This window comes from Rhinatrema bivittatum, chromosome 1 (assembly GCF_901001135.1).
Source record: "Rhinatrema bivittatum chromosome 1, aRhiBiv1.1, whole genome shotgun sequence".
Lineage (NCBI taxonomy): Eukaryota > Metazoa > Chordata > Amphibia > Gymnophiona > Rhinatrematidae > Rhinatrema > Rhinatrema bivittatum.
Genome location: NC_042615.1, coordinates 305,428,431 through 305,450,983, shown reverse-complemented (window position 1 = coordinate 305,450,983; position 22,553 = coordinate 305,428,431). Strand labels below are relative to the sequence as shown.

The 22,553-nt window shown below is 43.8% G+C and overlaps 1 protein-coding gene across 3 annotated transcripts in view; it reads right to left on the bottom strand.

Annotated features, from left to right (window-relative positions):
- Positions 1-22,553, bottom strand: part of UBE2D3 (ubiquitin conjugating enzyme E2 D3) — a 125,446-nt gene that overhangs the window by 33,665 nt on the left and 69,228 nt on the right. The window contains exons 6-7 of one of the 3 annotated variants that reach the window (XM_029597036.1): positions 10,960-11,053; positions 4,802-4,851 (exon numbers count right to left, since the gene is read on the bottom strand). In XM_029597036.1, the coding sequence (XP_029452896.1) occupies positions 4,803-4,851; positions 10,960-11,053 (143 nt within the window). In that variant the 3' untranslated portion in view covers position 4,802. Of the gene's footprint in view, positions 1-4,801; positions 4,852-10,937; positions 11,054-22,553 lie in introns of all 3 variants that reach the window. The other 2 variants (XM_029597044.1, XM_029597039.1) reach the window with 2 other exon arrangements.

The following is a 22,553-nucleotide window of genomic DNA, read 5'->3' as shown; positions in this document are numbered from 1 at the left end:
TAGCGAGTAGATGTGAATCGGTTCTTTGCACTTTCAGATAATAGAAGGACTAGGGGGTACTCCATGAAGTTAGCAAGTAGCACATTTAAGACTAACCGGAGAAAATTCTCACTCAACACAATTAAGCTCTGGAATTTGTTGCCAGAGAATGTGGTTAGTGCAGTTAGTGTAGCTGGGTTCAAAAGAGGTTTGGATACATTCTTGGAGAAGTCCATTAACTGCTATTAATCAAGCTGACTTAGGGAATAGCCACTGCTATTAATTGCATCAGTAGCATGGGATCTTTTTGGTGTTTGGGTACTTGCCAGGTTCTTGTGGCCTGGTTTGGCCTCTGTTGGAAACAGCATGCTGGGTTTTGTTGGACCCCTGGTCTGACCCAGCATGGCAATTTCTTGTGTTCTTATGGTATGATTGATGTTTTATATTTCTTGATTGTATCTGATGTACTAAGTCTGGCTTCTTGTGATTTCTAGTTCAGTTTTTATATGCACATTTCTATTTATATTTTATGGTCTCTATTCTGTATTTGGTGAGTGTGCTCTGCATATGTGACCGAGGTCAGGTATTCTGCTATAGTGTAGTTTCTGTGCAGGGATTTACAACAGCCTGGCTTGTTTTGTTTCCCTAATAGGAAGTGCATTGGTGTTACAGCCTAGTGTATTGCAGTGTTTCATAGGTAGGTTGAGTGCTGGCAGTTACGGTATGGAAGATTTATTCTATTGTAAATGTAGTTCAGTTTATTCTTGGCTTTCTGTGAGCCAAGTCCACACTCAGTGCACTTTATGACAGGACTAATGCCATATGGAATCCAATTTTTTTTTTTTTTTTTAGCAGTGCATGTAAATAAGCTATTCATGTCGAATCAATTTTTACTTCTGAAGATTGACCCTTTTCCATATAAAATTTCCTGTTTAAAGGGGAAGTGGTTAATTTAAAAATGGCAAAAAAAAGCAATTTTTAATTGTATAGGGAGAGAAGGGAAGGTGAGATAAGGCTGTAAGGTTCACCTAGAGTATCTTAAGTCCCCTGCACCAGCCCTAAGAGTTTGCCAGACTCCCACATCCCCAGGGGCAGATGATAGGGTTCCCAGGAGTGTGGCAGGATTGCCAGCTTCTTAGAAATGTTATCAATAACACTATCTGCCACTCTTCTAGGAACCCCAACCACCTCCCCCCCACATAACAAACCACCTGTCACAAAACCGAGGGAAGGAGAGTGTCATTTCATTCCTTACCTCAGGCAGATTGCTTTGGGCCACCCCTGAGAGTATTTTTGCATAAGCAAGGAGGAATGTGTTGGGTGTATGTTTATGCCAGAATGAGTGATAGGTTAGAAAGAGAATGCAAGGGTCAGCAAGGATACCTGCCTTCTCAGCCACAGCCAACCCCCCTCCCCTTTTTTGCAATTCACATGCTCTCCCCTTTGATCTTGGATTCTTATCCACAAGATCCATGAACCACTGATCCTTTCTACCTCTCACACCTCCCCCTTCCTTAATCCCAGGACTTTCCTCCCATCCTAGATTCCTGTTCTATCCACCCCCTCTCACCCCCATTCCTTGTCATCCTCCCTTTCTCTTCCCATACCTGGTCTTCAAAACACTCTCCTATTCCATCTGAGATCTAATACTAATACTTGAGATCCCTTTATTGTACCCAATAAAAGGAAATTATACAGACAAAAGCAAAGATAATACATTACAAATGATGGAAATATTTGTCCATATGGTTAAGAATTTTCAAATTTTTGCCACAGAAGCTACCACTGAGCAGCTACTGGAAAAAGAGTGGGGTTGTCTGACCTAACAGAAGGGGGAGGGAGAGGGAACGGGAAACGGCACCAATAGGATTTTTCCAGCCCTAGATACTAACAGTCATTGTATACAATTCATGTTTTCTGCACAATGCACATAAACCATGTTTTGAGCAAGCTAAATATCTGTGCATGTGCATCTGAGTTACAAGCATGTTAATTCCAGATGCAGTAAACTAATGGTATGCTAATGCATCGGGAGTTAACTTTTTAATGTGCAAGTGAAAAATGTGCGCTCAAGTCCAAAGCACAGTTTTAATTCACTTACTACATCAAGGTCTCAAGATGTCCAACCAAGCTGGATAGTATATACATCTCTTCCTTCCCCCAGGAGTAATGTGGAAAACAGCTATGAGAAGGAAGATGAACTGCATGGGCTATCAGGGAACAACATTCTCTGTACCGCATTGCAAAAACATGAGGGAAAGCTTTTTTCACAATGTGATTTTGTACTGGTATCAACAGCAACAATGCAAGTGGAACCTTCTACTACAAAGTGCTGTTTTTCACATAGTAGAGAGCACTGTTAGGAAGAGCCACCAGGCTTTAGAACGGAGACTAGCAAGCAGCAGCAGTGTGGCATGGCCATTTAAGGGAAGCACTGCTGTGGCTTGTCTATAGAAGGCTATACAGAGGCCACTGGCATACTAGATCAGTGAGGCCACGCATGGGAAAGGCAACCGTGTTTGACCCAATAGTGTCCTAAAGAACACAATCTAAGGGAGCTTACAGCAGCCTAGCAGAGTCCATCCCACTGGATGCAAATGCAGAGAGGGAAGAGGAGTCATGGGAAAGGTAAAAAATGGAAAAAGGATAAGCAAAGAATTGAATAGGAGAAAAGTTATGTAAGGATGAATGATAGTAATCCAGATGTTTAAGAGAATGAGACTGAAGGGAATGAAGGAAAAGGGGAGAGAGGGGTTCTGTGAAGATAGAGGCAGACAAAACGAAGGCATGCTATTGAGTGCAGTCTCACCGCATCCCAACTATAGCTATGTGTTACATTTATAACCTGCAACATCCAAATATATTGATCTGTTGGGCGTACATAAACATTCACAAAAATTAGACTTTATTGAAGTTTGTTCTATCCTTGCTGCTACCATCAGCCGGTGAATATCAAAACAGGGATACAGAGAATGACATTTCCTATGATGGAAGCTGTTTCAAGCATAGATCAGACAGATACCTTCCTGGTTTTGAGAGAGCAGACAGAATAGCAGTGGTATCATCCAGCCAGCCTCCTTGCTGGAGGAGCCTGCATTCACATTTGTCCTTCCCTAATCAAAGGCTTCTCCAAAGCTTAACAGGTGATATTTCACAGCTGTCCACTGGAGTCTAGACCAAATGCTTCTCCTGCTATTGATTCCTTTATGATTGCTGGGACCAGTGTTTGGTATTTCAACTCTAGAATCACAGGCTTAGAGGAGAGGTAGGCTAAGGTAGTGTCTTCAGAAAGATTGCAACTGTACTGTTTCAGCAGTGAGGAGAGTTCTTGCAGTTGCCCAAGAAGATTCCCTTCTTACTTTGGAGAAGTTTGATGGAAATAAGGTGCCACATTATTTATTGCATTAAAAGAAATCTACCTTTGACTTAGACAAAAATATGAACTGCTTGGTCACTTCAACTCTAGAGAAAGTAGTAGAAGATCTAGAATTGCAACCTTCAGACAATCAATGTATGATGGTCAGGGATAACACTACTCTTAAACAAGAATCTGAGAAATGCTTTACATGAAAAGAACTTAAGATCCATTTTCCTTGTACAATTGTCTTTTTTTTTTTTAATAAATGCTAGAGTGCTTGCACATTCCACTTGCAAACATTGCCTTTAAAGTTTATTCCCCAAAAAATTATAACTGACATGAACCAACTCCTGACTGACTTAACTAATGAGAATTTAATGCAATATCTAGAGTAGTCAACTGTTTATTGGTCAAAAGATACAGTGTCTCCTTCGCTGTGGAGCCAGAATGGAATTGGGTAAAGTACTTCAAACAAAAATTCTCCTGTGGCTTTAATATCACTTTACCAAGATATCTACTCGGGAGAGAAAGACTTGGCACACAGGTCTACGTTTTAATTGAACTACCCAGCTATATGCCAGGATAAAAGTTTAAGGGAAAGGCTCATCTTTTATGATTCAGATAATCCCTCTATTGTAATGAGTTCCTCTTAAAACAAATTATTAAGAATTGGCTACAATTTGCTCTTTTCTAGTTTGTCAGTAGGAGATGTGCAACTACCAGCAGTACATCTGATTAAATTTCCTTTTGCTGATTTTTATGCCCCATTTATTAGATCCTAAACTATAAGATTAAGTACTTCTTGGCTATATTTGGAGTTAATTGTCACTTGTTTCTGTATCTTACAATGCTTTATAAAAATTAAAAAGTAGAGAAGGGATAACTTGGGGAGAGATGGCAGGAAACAGTTAAAGGACAGAGATTGTATTTCAATACATGAATTAATGAAAAAAATCAAAGGAATATAAAAGGAAGCCTTTTTGCCTAATCACTCATTTTAAAATTTGCTACACAATATTAGCTTACTGCCACATTAAATCCTTGACTAGCAATGACAGTTATGCAATAACTGCATAAAATTACACAACGAACCCTCCTACCCCAAGAAAGTTACCAAATTTGTTCATTTACCATTACACTTCCCAACTGGGAAATGATCTACATTCATAGCATACAGAGCCAAACAAGCAGTACACTTTTGAAGCAATTATGGCAAGTTTAAACACAAGTACATTACAAAACTTCCTCAAACTCTGGGTGTTTAGTATTTTCCATTAAACATTACCAGGCTTCCAGAATTGAGAAATCTTTTTCATGCAACATACATTTGTGAGAAAGCAAAGGATCAAATCAAGCTATTAAATACTGTTTCAGCAAGTAGCTCATCCACTATCCTAAATCAATCCAATGTCTGCATGCAGAAACCAAACTCTTAAAATCGCCATAAGACAAACACACTCTTACCCTACAACATGGCATACTTTTCTGTCCACTCTCTTGCTAATCTATTATACCTAATAAATTAGACAATTAACTGTTAATGGTACTAAACTCCAAAAATGTTTAATCTATGACTAAAATTAAAACCATTTGAAAGAAAAAGCTTTGAAGAGATTGAGATAAAGGCCTTTATAAGTGGTCTATTATATAATACCTAGGGCTCTTCAACGCTTGTCTAAGTCCAAGGGCTGCAACAGATCTGTTCTTAAGTTAAGTAAACTATATGCATGTTAGCCTTATTCTTATACAAAAGCGCTGGATGTGTCATTTTGGGTATAATGAAATCCAGATGTGTTTGTAGCCCTTGGGGATTGAAGTTAAATGACCCTGTATGGCACTGTTTCATGAATTACTTTCAGACTTATGTATCAAACATGTTAATTTTAAGTGCTCTCCACTGCCCAGCCAAACTCCAGAATTCAAACTAAAACAGACCTTTAAAATAAATAAAAAGAAAACACTTGTAAGGCAAACCTCTGATAAAAGCCTCCTATTACAAAAAATGTTGGTGCATGCCAAATAGTCAAACTGCAAATATCACTATCTGGTTGAACTGTAGCAGACAACCTGAGATGTGTATGTAATTATAGGTAGTATATAAATATAATAAATATGAATACTTAAAGACTAACCAGGTCTCCACATGCATTAACTCCAACTTGTGGACATAATCAGTCACCACCTTCACAATCACCCTTTTCCTGTAACCTACCTCTTAGCTTTACTAAAGCACTTGGGCCTACATATAAAGCTGCCCCATCCATATATCTGTGTTAATACCACCCTTAATGCAAAAACTTTAGCTGCGCAACAAAATCCAACCAATGAGGTGGAAATTGAGAGGCTAGCGACAACCATTAGCAGCATCTTAGTTATGCTGTTAATGTTTAGGTAAACTGACTGCATCCCCTAGTGAAGTGTTTTGTTTTTTTAAGTCCTGGTCTAGGTGGATGTATTTATATATTTATGCTGTATTATATATCGTATTATAGGTATATCTGTATGATGAATTTTAATTTTGTTTTCACTGATGTAAACCACCTTGTGTAGAACTTGTTTCAGAGTGGTATGAAAGCATAAAACAAGTTGCTTACTGTAAAATCTGTTCTCCGTAGTCAACAAAATGAATTATCCATGAAATGTGGGTAACATCATCCAACAGTGCAAATGGACCATTCATTCATAGATCTTTTGCTCTATGGCACAAGTTTGGAACTCCATGCACAGGTATTGCCTTGTGAGCCCCCTCAGTCGATTTTAGAGCTAAGTCTAGCTAAGTAGTCGATGTTTTCTCTGAAAAGCAGGGCTGAACTGGACTCATGGGAAGTTCCAAGATGAGGTTGCAACAGAGTATTTACTAAATAAACAACCCAGGATCCACTTGAGTAGACTGCTTGTTCAACTTTACTCACTTTTTGAAATACTGCCCAGACAATGGGATATGAAGGTGTGCAAAGAGAACCAAATGGCAGTTTGAAGATGTCTTCAATTAGTACTGTTCTCAGATAAGCCACTATGGCCATGGTTTGAATTTGATTAGCCTTGATAGAGTCTGCTCTAATGTGCAATACAATCTACTAGCCAATTAGACAATGTTCGCTTGGCTACTGCTACATCCAGTCAATCATAAAAGACAGTTTTGAAGCCCGATGATGTAGCTGAGTTTTTTCCTATAGTAAGCCAAGGCGCCTTTACAGTCTAAGGCATGAATGGCCTTTTCACATTAATTTGGTCTCAAGAACATAGATAAGATAACTTGATTAATATGGAAAGCAGACACTTGAAAGCAGCTTTGTGTGTAGAATACCACTCTATTGTGGGAAAAATTGCATATAAGAAAAGAATGAACTGGAGCTCACTGACTATGGCTGATGTGATTGCAACTAGGAATACTTTCCATGTGAAAAATTTGAGTAGTTCAAATGGTGGCTTCAATAGGTATGCCAGAACCACATTCAGATCCCATGGAAGAGGAGATTTGACAACTGGAGATTTAGTATGCCATAAGCCTTTCATGAACTTGATACCAAAGATGGGTGGAGACTGACCCAGTCTCAATTTGAAAATGGTAGGCTGCTCCTGTACTGAGATGTACTCTCACTGAGGTTTAGAGATCTGAAGGGAGAGCAAGTACTTAGCTCTTTTGGTTTGCATGCAAATGATTCCAAGAAGTCTTAACACCAGGATAAGAACCATTTTGATTTAAATCCATAAGCTTTTCTAGTAGATGATTTCCTAGAATACTACTATATTCTCAACTTCTTTGGGTAAGGAAAACTGGGTGATTAGCAAGCAAGCATTCAATATCCATGTTGTCAGGTTGAGGGATGGAAGATTCAGATGATACAGCATCTCTCTTGAGTTAAGAATGGATCTGCCCCCTAGAGGGCTGCTAGATAGCTCACCAGGTACATAAACTATATTTGTCTGGGCCAAGCTGGAGCAAGAAGCAAACAGGCCCAGTCTTTGAGTACTCCTTGCACAGTGGAATGAGTACAAAAGTATACATATATCTGCATTCCAGTTCAGCATAAAGCCTTCTGAGAGGACCTGAGTCGGCTGGGAAGAATGGAGCAAAATCTTTCCACTTGCTTCTGATGCAAATATGCTATGCCTGAAATCCCCATAAACTGAAGCAGGGGCTGTTCATGTGAGTGAAATACTGAGGCAATCTGCTAATATGGTGGAAATCCCTGGAAAGTAGGTTGCTTGCAGGGCAGCTTAATGTTTGCATGTCCATTCCCATTACTTTTATCTCCTCTTGGCAACTTGTCTGTTCACATAGAACATGGCTACCTAGTTGTCAGTTTGAATGAAAACTTCTCTTGGGAGGAAATGCATGAAAGATATCAAAATGCATATCTAATTTCTCAGTTCTAGGAGATTGATCTGCAATGGTCTATTAATAACCAAATCCACTGAGTTTGGAAGGGGCCTGGTGCCACCCCAATACTTTTGTGGAGGAGTCAATCACCAATACTACTTGGCAAAGAAACAAAGTGGTGCCCCTACTTGAAGGATTGTAGCTACCAAAGCAGCTCCAATTTAATTTCCTACTAGACATCCACAGAGGTTAACTGGCCCCACTGTAGGAGTTATGTGAAGGCAGGTTAATGAAACTATATCGACTGTCACCATGTGTCCCAGAACTACAATTTTCCTGGCTGTTATCAGATATTAGTTTAGTAGTCAGTACACAAGTACCCTAAGAGTGTTTGCCTGTTCTGACGAAAAATCTTTTATAGAAGTCTATCAATGCTTCAATGAATTTAGTTCCCTGTGTAGGAATTAGAATTAATTTTTACAAAATTCACCAAGAACACTAATAACTGTACAAATTGAATTGATTTCTTCAGGGAGGTGAGATCACCTCCTAGAGAAAGTTCTTTTGCAGACTTAAAACTAGGATAGGTCTCATTCTTGAGGAAAGGGAGGACTGGGAATGATGGGATAGAACAGGTTTTACTTTCTTGCTGATAAGGAGACTCTCCACTTCCAGGTGGAGTTGTGCTGAGTGAGTGACCTTGATTGAAGGCTGAGCAATGAGGAAGTGTGGGATGTTAGGAGAAATACACACAGTATCCTTACTTCACAATTTTGAGAATCCAGTGGTCTTTTGTAATCCTGTACCAGTCTTACATTGAGCTGAATTATCTATGCCTCCCCCCCCCGAAGAAGATTGTTGAGTTTGGAGACTGGTCAAAAACTTGATCCAGGTTTGGGCTGGTAGCATTTGTGTTGTCAACTTGAGTTGAAAGTTGCTGCAGAAACAGAAGTGGGATCCAGTACCTCAAATTGCTGAAAGGGGGGTGTCTGAAAGTACAACCTGTTAAATGCATAGTAGGGCTGCAGTGGGCTGTTGCTCTACGCCCGTTGAGACTGCACTGCCACCTATAGCTTTTTAATTTGAACAACCATCTCTGTCTCCAATAAGATTGTCTCTCACATAGGGAACTCCTGGTAACTCAACCAAATCATCCAATGGCTGATGAAGAGGTGGGCTGATGTAACGAACACGTCGCAAATTGAATATGATGGCCTATGCACTCTTCCATATCTAGGAAAGGCCGTTGGTATGCAGAGCTGACATCACCTGAAGGGCGAGCTTCAATTTTTGCATACAATCAAGTACTAAATGTAGAACTAGTGAGCATCCATGCATTAAACATGGAACTCTAACATTTTTATTAAAGTTGTTTAGTAACCTGGAACCTTTCCCTGGTGGAGTATTCAAAAAATGTTCTCTTTGCTTTAGTGGCTGACTCCAGAACAACTTGGTTGATGAGAGATAGTTGTACTATGCCAAAACCTGGACATTTCTATGCTTTATACCTGGTCTAATTTTCTTGCTACTGGGGCACAAGAAATCTGGTTCTCCCACATTTGTCTAACTCTTGCAAAATAGATTGAAACAGTGATGGTTCTGCTGAGGTCTCCTGAATTTGACGGCAGCCAAAGATATCTACTTGATCATTGCCCTTATGAACATGGACAGAGTGCTGTACCCAACTTGTCAAAAAACCTGAATTAAGATGTCCTCAGGTGGAGTTGAAGGTTCTGAAGACTCAAATAAGCAGGAATGAGATGGTATTCCCATTGAACCCACCTCAGATCCAGGAGGGGAAGCACACTAATACAGGACTCCAACAATGAAATTAGGCAACTGGGGATGGATTTATTCCTGGTGTACATTCTCCAAATAACTGGACTCTGCTATAAGTGAATGCCAGGGTCTAGAACCACCTGGTGGAGGAACTGATTCAGTACCCACTCAATCTGTGTAAACTGGGTCTCCTTCTTGCAGAAGTAATATTTTGGAAAGGAGGGGCTGAAGATTACCCTCCTTATACTTAGCCACCAGAGAGGTAAAGAGCCTTCACCAACTCCACCACTTAGTCCAAGGGTTGACATGCCCTCTGGCCAGGCATTGGGAAGTGAAACATCTTCAGATACTAGGATAGACTCTCCTTGCACAATCCCTGATTTTGCAAAAATTGCACTGAAGGCTAGTTAGAAATTAAGAGCAACATGGAACAAATGGGATCTAGTGTACCTAGACAAAGGCCTTGCCCAGTATCCTCGATGGTGACATTGTTCTGGAGATTGGAGGGGTAAATGAATCTCTCCTGCCTCTTAAAACTTTCCTCTACACATGGGAGTCACTAGCAATTTAGTGAACAGTTGCATCAAAGTGTGTTAGCCCAGTGCAACAAATGGAGCAGCCTATTCCTATGCCTTGATTTTGCTGAGACCGTGTGCTGGAGCCATTTGCAGAGAATGGTGCATCAACAACCAAGGCTGGATTTCTTCTCTATGCCAGGTGCACAACTGGCTCTAAAGAGTGATGCTGCTTAATAGCACCTGTTTCTGCTTGCTCGATCCAGAGAACTTGGCTTTTTCCACTAAAGGAAATATGGAGGAGCTGAGTCAACTCTGTATCTGAGGAGCACTAAGAGGCTCTACTCAGGGAGGAGAATCAACAGTGGCTCTTCACAGTCTTATGGATATTTTCTAGGCCCTGAACTTCTGGGATCATCATTGTAGTCCAGTCCAAGGCAGCAATAAAAGAGGTCATGCCCATCCATAACAGACATCTTCCTTTAGTGCTGTTTGGGGGACTGTAGAGGCACCAATGCAACAATTTAAAAAATAAACAAAAAAGTATTGTAATAATCTATTAAAAAGAACATTTTAGAAATAAAGTGTCCATGCTGATGCTCAGATGGGGAAAAAAAAAAAAAAAAAAAAAAAAAAAAAAAAAAAAAAGAGGGCCTCAAGGCAAAACCCATGAAAAAATTCCCATATATACTTACTAGAGCAAAAGCCCTTAAGGCTTAGAGAGAAGGGTCCATTAAACACCAGATAAACTGTGTATTCATTCAGCCTTGCTTCAACAGAATAACCCTCTTCGGCATACATCCACAGAGAGGTACAGTGTAAATACATAACCCATACCTTTACACAATTTGATTTTCTAATTACTTAATGACTCAAGCTAGGAATCTGAAGTGTATTTTAAAAACAAAATTCAACAGGTTTCATATATTAAAAATGGTAAGTTAACATCTGATTTCTTCAACTCTGAAATAGCATCTCTCACCCTGATTTAGGTTCATACATACTTTTCTCTATCTGTTTTGTAGATCCGTGCAATCTCTGGCACTAGCGGGTCATCTGGATTTGGATCACATAACAGTGAACAAATGGAGAGGAGAACTACAAGAAAACATGCAAGATCAGAATTCAACATAACCAAAAATGTTTCAATCTTTTTAATAGAGTTTTTAACAGAGTTAAACATTGCTTTTCTGACAAGCTCCTGATGTTACATTTCAGAAGAATCTGTTACCCAGGTTGTCAACGGAGTTAGTATTACACAAAATTTACATTATACTTTTATTTCCTCTACTTTTAGAAGAAACTGCTCAAATTAGAAAACAGTTTTAAACGTAGCAAATACAATGCATGTGTTCAGGGAGGAACAACTCACGGTAGCAAGAACTCTTCTTGATATGAAGAGTGACAATGAAGGATTTTTTTCCTGTGATTTTTGTTCCTGCATAAGGGGGACATTTATCTGCTAGATAGTTGGGAGAGGGGCAGATACTGATAATGATCACTAACTTACAGTAAAAAGTTAAGACAAGTGAGGCAAAATAGAATCAGTGCCTTTAAAAAAAAAAAAATTATCTGCTAAGGTAGGGGAGGGCCAGTGATATAGTATGCTGCATTTGCCATGTATAATATACTCTCTCCAGTAAGCTCCCTCAAGGAGCCCCTCGAGAATATAAGTACTTATCCAGCAACTCAGGTACTTATACTAGCTGTCCTATTTTTTCTTTGGGGAGGGTTAGGACAGCTATCCTTTAAATCAGTAAATCAGGCAGCAGCAAAATATTACCATTGAAATTTGTTTTCTATATTGCTCTTCAGCTTGCTGGTGGTTTAAATAAAATAAAAGTAAATGCAAACTAAAGGAAAGATTTCCTTGCAGGGGAAAATACTGGAGTTTAGTAGATCAATTCAAACCAAATGCAAATCAGACCATACTTCCCATACTTCCCCCTCAGACAAGGATTTGCTGTGGATTGGTTAAATAAGTAAACTTATCCTAGCTCAAAGCACATTTCTCCTCTTAAGTTTATTTGTTAAAGATTGAAGGAGACACACAGAAGTAGTCACAAGACTTGATAGTTGCTATAGAAAGACTACACCGCTTAACATTTATATTCCGCTTTTTGCACTTTTTCAGCGCTTCAAAGTGGATTACATTCAGGTACTGTAGGTATTTCTCTATCCCCAGAGGGCTTACAATCTAAGTTTTGTGCCTGAGGGAATGGAGGGACTTGCCCAAGTTCACAAGGAGCGACAGCAGGACTTGAACCCTGGTCTCCTGGTTCATAGCCCACTGCTCCACTCCATACATTTAGATAACATTTTTCCCCACTCCATACACCATGCTCCTCACTTTTCAGGGTCAAAATGTTTTACTGGGGGACAAAGCAAATACATATCTGAAACCGAAGCACAAGTGGATAAGTCTCCACACTCCCGAGTCAATACTTAGTGGCAGCATTTCTGGCAACAATTAAGAGATAAGGGTCTACTGGGATAGGTTTCAAAAAATGCACACCTAGAATTTGTCATTATCAGGTGTGTGTTGGTATTTGAATAGCACTTTAGCTCCTGCACCCTAGTCCTAGACTTCAGAAAAGTTAACATTAAAATGGTGGGTGGGGGGTGGAATTACTCAAGGAGTCATTAGCTGGATGGCAAAATCTAGGGGGAAGTAGAAGAGCAGTAGGCAAAACCAAAAGATAAGGGCAACTAACCTTTTTAAGAAACTAAAGAGAAAAATAGCTTATTTTCTGAAGCAGCAGCTGAAAAAGGTAAGGGGAAAAGGTTAGCATTCACAAAAGATCACAGAACGAGTAAGACATCTGGAAAAGCTAAGAAGCTGAAAAAGTAGTCGAACGCAAAGATTCAAATGGAAAAAAAGCAGCAAATATAGCAAAACAGATGTACAAGACCTTTCAGATACATTAGTGATAGGAGGTGCAAAAGTAGCATTGAGACACAGAGGTGGATAGGAATAGATAGCGGCAAACAAGCAAAATTGCTTAAATATTTGTTCTAAAGGCAGGATCACAAACAGACAAGATTGGAAGTGAGGTAAACAACTGAATTTCAAAATAATTGTGTTCAGGAGGAGCTAAAATAAAGTAAATAAAGTGATGGGGCCAGATAGCAAACATCAAAGGATATTAAGGGAACTTAAGAGAAGTTCTGGCAACTTTACAAGGTGACCTTTTCAATACTGTAGGTTAAAGAAACTCCAGGAAACAGGGGATAGGCTTATGTGGTTCCTAGTCAAAGAAAGAGGAGGAGGAGGAAGAAGAGGAGAAGGTGGAAACTGCATGCCGGTTAGCTGACCTCTGACGAATAAATTATTGGAATCTGATAAACTGGATAAGGCAAAATTGCTTACCTGTAATAGGTGTTATTCCAGGACAGCAGGGTGTAGTCCTCACATATGGGTGACATCACTGGACTATCACAGAAAATTGTCAAAGTTTCTAGAAACTTGACTGGCACATTGAGCATGCCATGATCCATCGAGCCACAGGGGTCTGTCTCCCTTCAGTCTCGTTTGTAGCAATAAGCGTTCGCAAAAATAAAACGTTTTGGACCCAACTCCGCAGGATGGCGGATGGGTTTCGTGAGGACTACATCCTGCTGTCCTGGGATAACACCTATTACATGCTAAACTTTCAAAAGGGAAACTTTGATAAAATGAGAAAAATTGTTAGAAAAAAACTGAAAGGAGCAGCTACATAAGTAAGAAATGTCCAAGAGGCATGGTCATTGTTAAATACTATTCTAGAAGCACAGTCCAGATGTATTCCACACATTAAGAAAGGTGGAAAGGCGGCAAAACGATTACCGGCATGGTTAAAGGGGAGGTGAAATCTATTTTAGCCAAAAGATCTTCATTCAAAAATTGGAAGAAGGATCCAACAGAAGAAAATAGGATACAGCATAAACGTTGGCAAGTTAGCCTGTCTTATCAATGTCTTACGTTAAGAGAGAATTTGAAAAGAAGTTGACTGTAGAGGCAAAAACTCACAGTAAAAACTTTTTAAAATATATCCGAAGCAGAAAGCCTGTGAGGGAGGCAGTTGGACCGTTAGATGATAGAGGGAAAGATTAAATTATTTCTTTGCTTTGGATGTTGGGGAGGTACCCATAATGGAGAAGGTTTTCATGGGTAATGATTCAGATGGACTGAATCAAATCACGGTGAACCTAGAAGATGTGGTAGGCCTGTGACAAACTGAAGAGTAGTAAATCACCTGGACCGGATGGTATACACCCCAGAGTTCTGAAGGAACTAAAAAATGAAATTTCAGACCTATTAGTAAAAATTTGTAACCTGTCATTAAAATCATCCATTGTACCTGAAGACTGGAGGATAGCAGATATAACCCCAATATTTAAAAAGGGCTCGAGGGGCGATCCGTGAGACTACAGACCGGTTAGCCTGACTTCAGTGCCAGGAAAAATAGTGGAAAGTGTTCTAAACATCAAAATCACAGAACATATAGAAAGACATGGTTTAATGGAACAAAGTCAGTATTGCTTTACCCAGGGCAAGTCTTGCCTCAAATACGCTTCACTTTTTTGAAGACGTTAATAAACATGTGGATAAAGGTGAACCGGTAGATGTAGTATTGGAGAGATTACTTACCTGATAATCTCGTTTTCCTTAGCATATTCAGATGGACTCAGAACAAATGGGTATAGTGTGCTCGTGCTAGCAGTTGAGAGACGGATCTGACGTCAGCACGGGGTACATATACCCCCACAGGAAGTGCAGCAACTCAGTAATCTTCCTTGCAAAAGCTTTATGGATATATGTGTGACTGACCGATCGATTAAATGAACATGATTAACCTGACCGATTGATAGCAGCTGGAGACCGCCAGTGTTCTCAACCAGAAGGCGTCGACACCCGGCAGGGTGGATGCCCTATATAAGGAAACATGGCTTACCGTGAGTCGGTGAATCCCCATGTATACCGGCAGCCGGGCGGGATGCCGAGTCCATCTGCATACACTAAGGAAAACGAGATTATCAGGTAAGTAAGCTCTCCATTTCCTAGCGTGTAGCAGATGGACTCAGAACAAATGGGATGTACAAAAGCTATTCCCGGACTGGATGGGAGGCTGCCCGAGGTCCGTTTAGGATTGCCCTCACAAATGCTGTATCTTCCCTGGCCTGGACGTCCAGACGGTAGAATCTGGAGAAGGTATGGAGGGAGGACCACGTCGCCGCTTTACATAACTCTGCCGGCAACAGCATCCTAGTTTCTGCCCAGGAGGCCGCCTGCGCTCTTGTAGAATGAGCCTTGACCCGTAGAGGTGGTGGTTTTCCCGCCTCTACGTAGGCCGCCTTGATAACTTCTTTGATCCAGCGGGCAATGGTTGCCCTGAGGCCGCTTCCCCTTGCTTCTTCCCGCTGTGAAGGATGAACAGGTGGTCCGTCTTTCGTACTGCTTCCGACATTTCCAGGTATCTGGACAGAAGCCTGCCGATGTCGAGATGGTGCAGTATTCAACCTTCTTCTGACTTCTTCAAAAACCTTCCGTGGTTGGCAAGGATATGGTTTGGTTGAGGTGGAAGTGTGAGACTACTTTGGGTAAGAAGGAAGGAACCGTGCGAAGATGGATATCCCCAGGGGTGATTCTGAGAAACGGATCGCGACAGGACAGTGCTTGTAGCTCTGAGATGCGGCGTGCTGAGCATACGGCCAGCAAAAACACCATCTTCAAGGTTAATAAACGGAGGGACAGGCCTCGGAGGGGTCTGAAAGCAGGTCCCGCTAGGAATTCCAAAACTAGGTTGAGGTTCCACAGGGGCACTGGCCACTTCAGTGGCGGGCGAATGTGTTTCACCCCTTTCAGGAAACGTGAAAAGTCTGGGTGTGTGGCGATGCTGTTGCCGTCACTCCTGGGGCCGTAGCAGGATAGTGCTGCCACGTGAACCTTGATTGAATTGAGGGATAGACCCCTTCTGAAGCCCATCCTGCAGGAAATCCAAAATGGGGATTTTGGCGGCATGCGGATTGGTGATACGAGTCTCGCACCAGGCTTCAAATACTCTCCAGATCCTTATATAAGTTAGTGACGTGGAGAACTTGCGTGCGCGGAGGAGTGTATCTATCACAGATGCAGAGTATCCCCTTTTCTTCAGTCGAGCCCTCTCAATGGCCAGACCGTAAGAGAGAATTGAGCTGGATCCTCGTGGAGGATGGGACCTTGCCGCAGCAGGTCCATGTGAGGAGGCAGGTGTAGAGGATCCCCTGCCAGTAGTCTTCTCATGTCTGCGTACCAGGATCTTCGTGGCCAGTCCGGGGCCACTAGAAGAACTAGGCCTCTGTGCCGCTGAATCCTGTGTACAATGGTGCCCAGCAGGGGCCATGGAGGAAAGGCATATAGCAGAATCCCCTGAGGCCATGGCTGTACCAGGGCGTCGATCCCGTGGGAGAGAGGATCTCGCCTGCGACTGAAGTATCTGGGTACTTGAGCATTGGACCTGTCCGCTAGTAGGTCCATGCCTGGAGTCCCCCACTGATCCACAATCATCTGGAAAGCTGTGGGCGACAGCTGCCATTCCCCCGGGTTTAGGCTCTCTTTGCTGAGGAAGTCTGCCATGGTGTTGTCCTTCCCGGCGATGTGGATGGCGGAGATGTCCTGGAGATTTGCCTCCGCCCACGCCATCAGGGGGACTATTTCTAAGGATACCTGTCGGCTTCTGGTTCCGCCCTGTCGGTTGATGTATGCCACCGTGGTGGCGTTGTCCGACACTCTGATCGCCCTGTTTCGAAGTCTGTGGGCAAATCGCTGGCAGGCTAGCCTGACTGCCTGTGCCTCCAGTCGGTTGATGTTCCACCCCGACTCTTTTGTTCCACCGCCCTTGGGCGGTTAGTTCTTCGCAGTGTGCTCCCCATCCGTTCAGGCTGGCATCTGTAGTGATCAGAGTCCAGGTTGGGGGGAGGACATTTTTGACCCCCGGCTCATGTGGCCGGGCTGCAACCACCACCGTAGCTGATTCCGCACTCTGGCTGGTAGAGGTAGGTGTATGGAGTAGTTCTGTGATCGTGGGCTCCACCGAGATAGGAGGGCGCGTTGTAATGGTCTCATATGAGCCCGCGCCCATGGTACCACCTCCAGAGTGAATGCCATGAGGCCGAGGACCTGTAGGTAATCCCAAGCTGTGGGCCGGGTGGTGCTCAGCAGGGTCCGCAGACGATTCCGGAGTTTTGATCTCCTCTTGGAGGTCAGGCTGACCTTGTCTCCCTGGGTGTCGAATCGGACTCCTGGGTATTCCAGCGACTGAGCAGGCTGCAGGGAATTCTTGTTTGTGTTGACTACCCATCCTAGGCTTTCTAGAAGAGATACAACTCTGTTGGTTGCCTGGTGGCTCTCCTCCAGGGCAAAGTCACCGATCAGCCAATCGTCTAGGTAGGGATGGACGAGGATTCCTTTCTTCCTGACGCCGCCACTACTACTATGACCTTGGTAAAGGTCCGCGGCACGGTGGCTAACCCGAAGGGTAAAGCTCGAAACTGGAAGTGTTGGCTCAGGACTTTGAAGCGTAAATAGCGCTGGTGATCCCGATGGATTGGGATATGCAAGTAGGCCTCTGACAGATCCAGGGATGTGAGAAACTCCCCTGGCTGTATTGCACTTTTGACTGACTGCAGAGTTTCCATGCGAAAGCTGGGGACCCATAGGTGCCGGTTGACTGACTTGAGGTCCAGGACGGGCCTGAAAGTGCCCTCTTTCTTGGGTACTATGAAATAAATGGAACAATGCCCAGAATTTATCTCCCCTGCAGGCACTGGGATTATGGCGTTTAGTGACAGGAGCCTCCGCAAGGTAGCTTCCAGTGCCGCCCTCTTGAGGGGTGGACAAGGAGATTCCACAAACTTGTCTGGAGGGAGCCGAAGAAAGTCCAGGTAATACCCTTCTCGGATGATGTCGAGGACCCACTGGTCCGAGGTAATCGACCCACCTGCGGTAGAATAGGGTTAGCCTGCCCCCTATGGCTTCTTCCCCCAGATGGGTCGGCTGATTCTCATTGAGGGGTGCGGCCGGGACTCGAACCCGAGCCGGTTCTTCTCTTGTTGTGCTTGGTCCGAAAGGACTGGTTCCTGGTCTGAGAACGAGGTGCTTGGTAGCGAGCCCTGTAAGGGTTGAAGCGCTGAGAGCTTCTACCTCTGGATGGCCTAGGAAAATGGCTGGCTCCTCCTTGACCTGTCTTCTGGTAGACAGGGTAATGGAGAGGCGCCCCATTTATTAGCCAGTTTCTCGAGGTCGCTGCCGAACAGGAGGGATCCCTTAAAGGGTATTCTTGTGAGGCGTGTCTTGGAGGAGGAGTCTGCCGACCAATTTCGTAGCCAGAGCTGTCTCCTGGCTGCTATTGAGGATGACACTCCCTTGGCTGCCGTACGAACTAGGTCGGAGGCTGCGTCAGTGAGGAACGAGAGAGCTGATTCCATTTCTTCTCCTGGGGTGTTGTTCCTAGCTTGAGATAAACAGGAACTCGTCACCAGGGTGCAGCAAGTCGCAATTCGTAGGGACATGGCTGCCACCTCAAAGGCTTGTTTCAGAATGGCGTCCATGCGCCGGTCATGTGCATCCTTGAGGGCCGCCCCCCCCCCCCTCCACCGGAATGGTGGTGCGCTTCACAACTGCGCAAACTATGGCGTCTACCTTATGGCAAGCCAGTAGCTCCTTGGTTGCCGGGTCCAGGGGGTACATGCCAGATAAGGCCCGACCTCCCTTTGAATGAGGCCTCCGGCGCATTCCATTCCAGATCGATTAGCTGCTGTGCTGCTTGTAGGAGGGGAAAATGGTGAGCCATTTGGCGCAGGCCCTCTAGCAGAGGGTTCATTCTAGGTTCCCCGGGGTGCCTTGGCCCGGGATAGCCAGCTCAGACAGGCATTGAGAGACCAGGTCTGGGAGATCCTCTTTAATAAAGAAGCGCCTCATGGTTCGATACGGTTCTATCCCAGAGGGAAGCTCTCCCTCAGGGGGCTCGCCCTCTTCCTCAGAACAATCTGAATCCCCATAAGTGGGGCTTCCGGGAGGCGAGTGGCCGTGCCTAGGTCTTGAGGGTCCAGGGGCGGGGTCCTCCGGTACGTATGGGTCCGTTCGGGGATCAGACTGCATCTTGACAAAGGCATGAATCCCCTTGAATAATTCCACCCAGGAGAGCGAAGCAGGTTCTAGCCTTAGGGGCACCAGGTCTCTCGGGTTCCCTGGCTGCTCACCGCTGCCTGCTAGGTCCGGGGTGTTCCCTGAGGAACTGGCAAGTACGCTGGGCTGGGACCGGCCCTGGCCTGGAACTCCCAGGGCCTCCTCACATTGGGCACATAGGGAGTCTGCTTCCTCGCTCTGTGTGGCTCTGGCATGCTGAGCAGAGGCCTAGAGTTCTTATGCCTGATTCTGGAGGTGCCGGCTCTGCGGACGCATGGGCTCTCCTACGCTCCATCTCGACTGATATCACTATGCGGTGCGCTCCCAGCCGGAGTATTCGCCTTGTAATATGCGCGAAAGATGTGCGCCCATCCACGTGCGCCTATCAAATATGCACCCAATTATTTTCGGGCGCCCAACATATGCAACCGTCGCCTGTGCGCTCAGTGTTGAGCGCTAGAGTGAGGCGACGAACCAGGGCAGATGGTGACTGCAAGCAGGCAGGTAAAATGGCGACCTCCTTGGCGGGCTGCCACGTAGGCAGACCCCGCTAATCCTCGCTTCCTCGGAGACCCACCAGTAAAGATGTACGCTTTACCTTGTCTTCGGCGCTTCCCGGCTGCGACCCGGGCGGTCTCCGGCTGCGGGGGGGAGAGGGTGATTACAGTCACTGCCGCGCTCGAGGAAGTGCACCCGCTGCCTCTAGGCCGTGCCCGAACTCGTCTCGCTCGGGGGCCAAGTCCTCACTGGGACAGAGGTTGCCTCTATGCCGCGCCCGAGCCCTTCTCACTCGGGGACTAGGTCCCTGCTGCGAGTCGGCTCTTACCTCCGAGGGACCACGGAAAACACCTCGGGAAACTCAACTGGGGGAGGGACCAGAGGGTATCACCGCAGGAGTGTGGGGCTAGTCTTCAGGTAGGATTCTTCTATGAATTTAGTCAGAATTTGGAAAAGAAAACCCTCAGCGAGCGTGAGGTAGCTCCAAACTGTTTGGAGACTGAAATTACTGAGTTGCTGCACTTCCTGCGGGGGTATATGTACCACGTGCTGACATCAGATCAGTCTCCAACTGCTAGCACGAGCACACTATACCCATTTGTTCTGAGTCCATCTGCTACACGCTAGGAAAACTTGGATTTTCAGAAGGCCTTTGACAAAGTTCCTCATGAGAGGTGGGGATGTCCTTTCGTGGATTGCAAACTGGCTAAAAGACAGGAAACAGAGAGTAGGATTAAATGGACAATTTTCTCAGTGGAAGAAGTGGGCAGTGGAGTGCCTCAGGGATCTGTATTGGGACCCTTGCTTTTCAATATATTTATAAATGATCTGGAAAGAAATATGAGTAAGAATCAAATTTGCAGATACAAAATTGTTCAGAGTAGTTAAATCACAAGCAGATTGTGATAAATTGCAGGAAGACCTTGTGAGACTGGAAAATTGGGCATCCAAATGGCAGATGAAATTTAATGTGGATAAGTGCAAGGTGATGCATATAGGGAAAAATAACCCATGCTATAATTACACAATGTTGGGTTCCATATTAGGTGCTACAACCCAAGAAAGATCTAGGTGTCATAGTGGATAACACATTGAAATTGTCGGTTCAGTGTGCTGCGGCAGTCAAAAAAGCAAACAGAATGTTGGGAATTATTAGAAAGGGAATGGTGAATAAAACGGAAAGTGTCAATGCCTCTGTATTGCTCCATGGTGAGACCGCAGCTTGAATACTGTGTACAATTCTGGTCGCCGCATCTCAAAAAAAGATATAATTGCGATAGAGAAGGTACAGAGAAGGGCTACCAAAATGATAAGGGGAATGGAACAGCTCCCCTATGAGGAAAGACTAAAGAGGTTAGGATTTTTCAGCTTGGAGAAGAGACAGCTGAGGGGGGTTATGATAGAGATGTTTAAAATCCATGAGAGGTCTAGAACAGGTAGATATGAATCTGTTATTTACTCTTTCGGCTAGTAGAAAGACTAGGGGGGCACTCCATGAAGTTAGCAAGGGACACATTTAAAACTAATTGGAGAAAGTTCTTATTCACTCAATGCACAATTAAACTCTGGAATTTGTTGCCAGAGGATGTGGTTAGTATAGCTGTGTTTAAAAAAGGATTGGATAAGTTATTGGAGGAGAAGTCCATTACCTGCTATTAAGTTCATTTAGAATAGCCACTGCCATTAGCAATGGTAACATGGAATAGACTTAGTTTTTGGGTACTTGCCAGGTTCTTATGGCCTGGATTAGCCACTGTTGGAAACAGGATGCTGGGCTTGATGGACCCTTGGTCTGACCCAGTATGGCATTTTCTTATGTAGGTATTCAATTTTGATTAATCCCAGGACAAGCAGGATGATAGTCCTCACATATGGGTGATCAGCAAGCTACAGGCTGAGTCAATTGTATTGGACCAAACAACTTGTGCAACAGGCACAACTGGTGTACTGTTGGAAAAAATGAGCCAGCCTGAAATCACAGTTGGATGCAGGAGTTGGGATTACACTGGAAACAAGTTCTTTAAGACAGATTGTCTGTAGGCTGAATCTTGTCCTTCCTTGTCCAAACAATAATGAGCTGCAAAGGTGTGAAGAGAACTCCATGTTGTAGCTTTACATGTGTCAGCTATTGGTACTGAACGATAGTGTGCGGAGGTTGACATTACTCTGAGTATCCCTTTACTCGCCCTTGGAGAGGAAGGCCTGCTTTTTCATTGCAGAACTCTTATACAATCTGCAAGCCAGTTAGAGAGTTTGTTTGCCCACTGCTTTACCCGGTTTGTTTTTATCAAAAGAAACAAAGAGTTGAGTGGATTTCCTATTGACTGCAATGCAGTCTAGGTAATATGCAAGTGCACATTTACAGTCTAAGGTGTGCAAAACCCTCTCACCTTGGTGAGAGTGGGGTCTTGGGAAGAATGTGGGCAAGACTATGGACTGATTCAAGTGGAATTTGTAAGGAATTTAGGGTGGAGTACGAAGTACCACTCGGTCATGTAAGAACCTTGTACAGGGTGAGTATGTGACAAGTGATTGTAACTAACCCATCCTTCTAGCAGATGTAATAGCTAAGAAGAGAACTTTCCATGTAAGAAATTTAATATCACAGGAATCCATGGGTTCAAAAGGAGAACGCATGAGTCTTGTTAGTACTACATTAAGGTCCCATTCTGTGACTGGTGGTCGTAATGGGAGTTTAAGGTGAATTAAATCTCTCATAAATCTACTGACAAGGGGTTGCACTGATATTGGTGCATCCCCTATTGTATGATGGTAAGCTGAGATGGCACTTAAATGTACCATTACAGACGTGTTCTGGAGACCAGAGTCTGAAAGGTGCCAGAGATAGTCTAAAATATGCTGTGGGGCAGGAAAAAAGGGGTCAATACTTTTCTGTGCACACCACATGGTGAATCTTTTCCACTTAGATCGATAGGTTTTTTGTGTGGAAGGTTT